Below are 6529 nucleotides of genomic sequence, written 5' to 3'. Positions count from 1 at the left end.
TCAAAGTTTCTGACAGCCTATTAGCCTTTTACATATTAAGTAACCTCTCATGGCAGCAGTAAAGCGGTCATTGCAAGGTCTTTAAAAAAAAAAAAAAAAAAAACTGAAGTTAAAGAAGCACTACTTTATGAACAGATGATGAACATAAAAAAAGCTCTTAATCCTTGATTGGACCACATTAGCTGACAGATGGTTCATGTATGTTAGATTGAAATCACTGCATAGATCTTCTCTCACACACGGCAGCTGCTAAGAATTTAGGGAACAGTTTCTAACACAACAGAATTTAATGATTTTATAACAGCTTTTTGTGGTTGCTTTTTATGCTTTTTCCATGGGAATGCATCAGTTGCAGATGCTACATTGTTTTGTATTTCCAGTTCAGGGAAACAATGTTAAGTCTGTACACTCTGTGGAAGAGTATAACCCATTATTACCCCATACCAAACCTTTAAAAGGGACATCTGTGTGGTATGAGTTAAGGTTGCAACTATAACTTTTTGTAAAGTTTATGGCCAGGTGTTTTTCTACTGATCTGCATGTTCTAGTGAGTAATCGAAATAATCCAAAAACTCACGGCATGAAAAGAAACAAGTTATTTGTACAAGATTCAAATATATTTTATTATTATTTGAAAGGATGTGATTACAGCTTGGAGTCAGCGTGGATGGCAACGAAGGAGTCCTCATCTTTGTTGCTGATCCTGAAGTGGGCGCGGCCGTCACCACCAACATTGATCTGCTTACCAGTGCATCTGCCTCCGTCCTTCTGGCCAGAAATGACGTCACAGTAGGTTCCGCCAGGCATGCCAGTGTTCAGGGTCACATCCAGATCCCTGATGGGGAAGACAAGGTACATGTTTATTTTTTAAACCCCCACAGTAAGAGACTTTTCTCGGTTTCACAGTGCTTTACACTACATGCCAATCCAATTACCTGTTGTTATAGTTGATTGTATATTATATCTCAAAGCCTACTCAATATTGACACAAATCTGCAACTGGTTCTTAAAGTTTCTTCATCCAGGGAGTTACTCGATTTTAGTGACTGAAATAATTACTTTGTCAGTTCAAGTTAGAGTAACTGTAATCCTTACCAGTCATCATTGTTGAAGACAATGAATCCGCGGTTGCCACGTCCAAAAGCTACCTGGTTGCTCTGGTTGTCCCACCAGTTTGAGTGAGGCTGTCCGTTGACAACATTACGGAAGACAACCATGTTCCTAAATAAGACAGACATGAACGTAGTTATCCACATGACCAAGCAGAGGTCCTGTATAGTCCTTCAGTTGGTGAGCAGTTCATCGTCTCTTGCTTTCTGAGGGACTCACTTGATCTGACGCCATCTGTGCTCACACACCCATCCATCTCCACAAGTCTGGTCGGGGTTGATGGGAACAGGCTTGGTGGATCCATCACCATGGCTGGGAGGGCCCATCCAGTCATTCTGATCCTACAGTTTGAAGGCGGTGAAATCTGTTTTACACAACAAAATCCTTGCTCCATATTGCGTATGATAATTATTTCAACTGAAAGCAGCACGTACCTTTCCGTTGACAATGTGGCGGTTCCAGCGGAAGCTAGACATCACCCTGGCGACACCGTATGGATGGGCCAGCATGTAGGCAACGGCCATCTTGTGAAGCCTGGAATCCCAGAAGGTAACAATGGCGGCACCACCAGCACCGTGTCCTCTCTGGTTGTCATGGTTGTCAACGAAGACAAAAGCATTGCCGTTGGGCATGAAACCCCAGCCCTCTCCCCAGCTCCTGCACACAAGAATATGATTTAATATTAAAAGGTAAACTTCAAAAATAATCAAGTTTGGACAAAATATGAGCTCAAGTATTTTGGCCAGACATTCCAGCTGGAGTCAACATAACTTAAGAATAATGAAGTCATAAACTTGTCTCTAGAATCAGCTGTTACTAAGCAAAAACATATTAGCCCTACCCATTGACTGTCATGGTTTAATCAAATTCCAATAAATCAATTTGATATCTATTGTAAAGGCACTGTAACAAAAAAATAAGCATACTTGGTGTAAGACAGCTTCTCGCCGTTCCATTTTCTGAAGACAGCTCCCAGTTTGGCACCATATTTGAACTCGGTCACTCTTCCAAGATGGGTATACTCTCTAGATGTGATGGGCTCACCTCCCAGATCAATAACCTGGAGGCAAATCAAATTCACACCACCGCTCACATCAATCATGCAATCCAAAGAAGTTTATGGTTCAGATTACTGCGCGATGTCTGTGATTTGTGGAGTGACAAAAGTCATTTAACAAAGGCGCTTTATTGGCGATAACAAGAACCATATTTCTGCTGTTAAACAGTAATGTCTTTGAGGCTCACTGGCTCTTTTTGTAGCTTACAACCTTTTGTTTTTTTTTAAATCAAAAAGTCTGGGCTGCATCCATTTAGTATATCATGATGTCAGTATTACCTCTGTTCATACCGGTGCTTGCAAAATAATAATGTCTTGATGGGTATTAACATATGCTCTGCATCTGGGTGTGTTTGTGTTTGTCATCTGGATTCCTGTGCTCATTTTCCCACAGCTCTGTTGAATGCTGTAAGGTGCTATCAGTCATAAATATTTGTCAAGTGGGCGTGTCTTAAACCAATCAGTAACCTGCATGAGGATTTTAGCTATCAATACAGCTATTTTATGTCAGCAAGATAGATTGTAAAATACAGAGGTGATTTTAAACCAATTAAACATGATGACTTATGTATTTACAACATTTTTAACTTGACAGAATATGCATGGAGTAAGAGTAGAGGGTTTAATGCTGATATTTCTTCTTCTATTTTCTTTTTTTTTTTTTAGATATTTGACTCTTCCAATGATATATTTTCAGATATCTAAGACAGAGATATATCTTACCTCCTGGAAGATGAAGGGTCTGGCGCCATTGGGGAACCATTTGGAGTTGAGGTTGTGCAGACGACCGTAAACAGCAGACAGGTCGCCGGGCCACATGTGCTTGCAGGCGTCCACTCTGAATCCAGCCACACCCATGTCAATCAGCTTGTTCATGAAGTCAGCAACCTTGCCCCTGACAAAATCTTTCTCCAGTGCGAGGTCCAGCAGGCCGACCAAACGACAATCACGGACCTGGAGCAGACAATATAGCATATACATTTATCATTATTCTTGTTTAAAACTCCTCTGAGTAAAATAACGGGTCAATTTGGAAGCGTCTTACTCAACAGCCTCTTACATGGAGTTAAAAGTGTCATGAAAAAATGATGATTGGTTATCTATTCTTCACCTGATTAGCGTCACCGTAGTTCTCAATATTGCCGCTGCCAGTCCTGCATTTGTTATCATTGAAGTCCCAGTGGGTGAAAGGGACTGTGGGGAATTCTTTTCTGTTAGCGCTGAACCAGCTTCCACATGAGGAGTGGGTTCCCTCTCCACCTCCGGCACCACACATGTGGTTGACGACAGCATCCACATAGATGTTGACCTGCGGGGGTCGGGGGAAAAAAAAAACTGAAGGTGCAAACATAGCTAATCAACACCTCCCTTCTATCCCTGTGCACTTTCACAACTTTTTTTTAGCACATTAGGTTCATTCTCTGGTCACCTGGATATGTCAAAGCTGCACTGGTCAATCTCTGCTTAGTGTGATGTTGTTTGTCAAGGAATTGAGGCAGCTGCTGAATGTCCAAATCAAATATCATATATGGTTTATATTTCCTCAAGACGAGGGCCTTACCTAATAACCTAGTTCTTTGTTAAAAAATGTCTGTTATTTCAAAATGTCAGCTGCATGTTATTAGAAAGCGATCTGAAATAATGCATGAAACCTTAAGTCATGTGTCTGCCAACAATTTATAGTCTTGTTCAAAGCTGTAGATTTACGAGCTGCTGTCATTCTTAGAAGAATATTGCTCCAAATTAATTTATCAACACGACTGTAATGTAGTTTACCCCGACATTGTTGCATCTGGTGATCATGTCTCTCAACTCGTCCTCACTGCCAGATCTGGAGCACAGGTTGTAGCCGATTGGCTGGTATCTCTGCCACCAGGGCCGCCAGGGATTGTTGAGCACAATGTGTTCATTTGGAGGGGAGATCTGAAAGAAAGAAAAAGAACACAGAGGGAAGACATTACAGCAATGATCACTTTCAAGAAGAATTGTTAGCAGACAGAGTTGATGGTGGATATGGTTATTAAGTGTACTATGCTTTTATTGTCATAAGAAGTACTATGTAGCTTGTGAAGAAGGTTGTAGCTCACTTTGGACAAAAGCATCTCCTAAATTAAATTGTAACATTGGAAATTACATTGAAAAAGTATTGTGAACAGTAAAATGTCGCCCTGAAGCTTTCTTAAACATGACAAAATCCCTAATGATGATATCAGGTTTTGTAGTATTTAATTTTTACATGAATTTGGAATGAACTGTTTCTGATCTGAAAGTGCCATTTTTAAAACAAAAACCATCGTCCATGACCTCCAAAATTAGAGAACTGCAATACAAACATTTCTGGACAACCTTTTTAAAATGAAGTAAAGGAGAAGCAACAGAAAATGCAACATATTCTAAATATGGCAACATTTGTAGTCCTTATTTATATTTTATCACCTTCCTACTGACACTACTTTACTTATTTATTCAGGCTAAAATATTTGTGTTTAAAATGTAAAATGTTTATTCATAAAAACTGATGAAACTGAAGTTCAAATAAATATCTTAAACAGCTTACAACTGTTCTTGATAAAGGAAGATGAAATCCACTGTTACCTTTTAATATATGGTGAACTTCTCCTTAGTGAAACATCTAATTGAATGTGTCTAATGCTTATTTTTCAAGCAGCTTGACTATAAACCACATATTCTGAAATAGAAAAACAATGAATGATCTTCCTTTTCCCAACCCAGAAACGATCCACCTGTTTGCAGACGTACCTGGACACCACCAAAGCCATTGGGACCCAAGAAGCGCTCACACTCTGCAGCGATGTCGGCCCAGCGCCACTCAAACAGGTGGACGATGGTTGTCCTGCCGTGCTTGGTCTGGGGGTTGTGCTGGGCGAGGCCCAGCCCGAACAGAGCCACCAGAATGAACAACTTCATTCTTTCCCTGAATGAGAGAGAAAAACCACACTAACCTGCTGCCTCACCCCAAGTATTTATCCCCCTTTTCTCTTTCTTCTCATCCAATGAGAGACCAGCTTTTAGGTTAAACAGATGCTTCTTTCTCACAAAGTTTTACCTTGTTTCAAAACTAGGAGAATCAAAAATAGCATTGAGGCACAGAAAGGTTTGAAATAGACTAATCTAAGAGCTTTAAGATACTGGATGCTAACAGGGATAGTCTCTTGTTCTTTTTACACTGACAGTAAACCATCTGTTGCATTGAATCTTATCCTGTCTGCAGTTATAAAAGAAAACTGAAACTAATGGATCACTTGGCAGACATTTCAACGGTTCAACAGCAACTTTGCCCATATTAAACATTGTGTCCCAGTTTAAAAACATCATGTCCCTGTCTCTAACATCATACATCAATCATATCAGCTGTTAAGTATACACTAATTCAACTATTAAGACATACAAGCTGATATTTCAGTGTTCTTACCACTCAGAACATGACAGCTTCGGTCCATTATTTGTTCACGCAGTTCAATGCCACATCATGTTGTAATAGTCAGATTAATCAAACCTTGAGTTATAAGACTTTGAGTTGGAAAGCATTTTGGGAAATGCAAATAATTAACCTGAGGCTGGAAAATCCAGAATAATGTGTGTTGTATGATTATTGGGGCAGAGTTGGTCAACGTGGGAGGGCTAATACAGTCAACATTTAGTTTACATTTTTGTTAATGTATAAATAATTCAACACGTGAGTATGTATGTTATCAAGTGACTGTCCTTGACATGAAATAGTTTAACTGGGAATGTTTTCATGGTTGTTTGAATTCTAATTGGGGCGGCAGTAGCTCAGTCTGTAGGGACTTGGGTTGGGAACCGGAGGGTGCGGACCAAATATGGAAGTTGGTCTGGTAGCTGGAGAGGTGCCAGATCACTTCCTGAGCACTGCCGAGGTGCCCTTGAGCAAGGCACCAAACCCCCTCCCCACCACCAGCTCAGGAGCGCCCACTGTGGGCCGCTCCGTCACTCTGGCTTCTCTCCATTAGTGCATGTCCATAGGATCCTGTTTCTGCATGTGTGTGTATATTTCGGCCTATGTGTGTGTTCATGACTTACAGAGTGTAAAAACTTAAATTTCCCCTTGCGGGGATCAATAAAAGTAAATCTTAATTGTGACATGATGACTTATTTCTATATTCATATTTTGTCTTAATGTCGATGATATTTCTTATTCCAGTATTCATCACAGTGTGCAAAAATAATCTCTGGAAACAACCTGAAGGTTTGAAGGCCTTTTTTTTTTTCATCAGGTGTTAGATCTGATTGATGTGTTCATACTAAGTTGTCATAGTAGGTTTTACATTGCTGTTATCACAAACTACAAAAAAAACTGTGTTTAGGGTGTAGGTGAGGTTA

At 40.1% G+C, this 6529-nt stretch overlaps 1 protein-coding gene across 1 annotated transcript; it reads right to left on the bottom strand.

The window, feature by feature from the left end:
* Nucleotides 1–619: 619 nt before the first annotated feature.
* Nucleotides 620–5129, bottom strand: amy2a (amylase alpha 2A). The gene is made up of 9 exons (XM_061045246.1): nucleotides 4928–5129; nucleotides 3944–4090; nucleotides 3279–3476; nucleotides 2891–3121; nucleotides 2037–2170; nucleotides 1545–1767; nucleotides 1330–1451; nucleotides 1096–1221; nucleotides 620–835 (listed from the first exon to the last, which is right to left on the bottom strand). Exons 1-9 carry the CDS (start codon nucleotides 5093–5095, stop codon nucleotides 646–648), a joined length of 1539 nt encoding a protein of 512 aa, XP_060901229.1. The 5' UTR covers nucleotides 5096–5129; the 3' UTR covers nucleotides 620–645.
* Nucleotides 5130–6529: the final 1400 nt, after the last annotated feature.

The sequence above is a fragment of the Labrus mixtus genome, chromosome 8 (genome assembly GCF_963584025.1).
Source record: "Labrus mixtus chromosome 8, fLabMix1.1, whole genome shotgun sequence".
Classification (NCBI taxonomy): Eukaryota; Metazoa; Chordata; class Actinopteri; order Labriformes; family Labridae; genus Labrus; species Labrus mixtus.
This window is presented reverse-complemented; position numbering and strand designations above follow the sequence as displayed.

What these genes read in the sequence shown, in the direction of transcription:
- amy2a (XM_061045246.1), bottom strand. Translation starts at nt 5,095, where the DNA reads ATGAAGTTGTTCATTCTGGTGGCTCTGTTCGGGCTGGGCCTCGCCCAG. An exon ending in GACCCTTCATCTTCCAGGAG is followed by an intron (nt 2,171 to 2,890) that starts GTAAGATATATC and finishes ATTTGCCTCCAG; the next exon opens with GTTATTGATCTGGGAGGTGA. An exon ending in GAGAAGCTGTCTTACACCAA is followed by an intron (nt 1,768 to 2,036) that starts GTATGCTTATTT and finishes TCTTGTGTGCAG; the next exon opens with GAGCTGGGGAGAGGGCTGGG.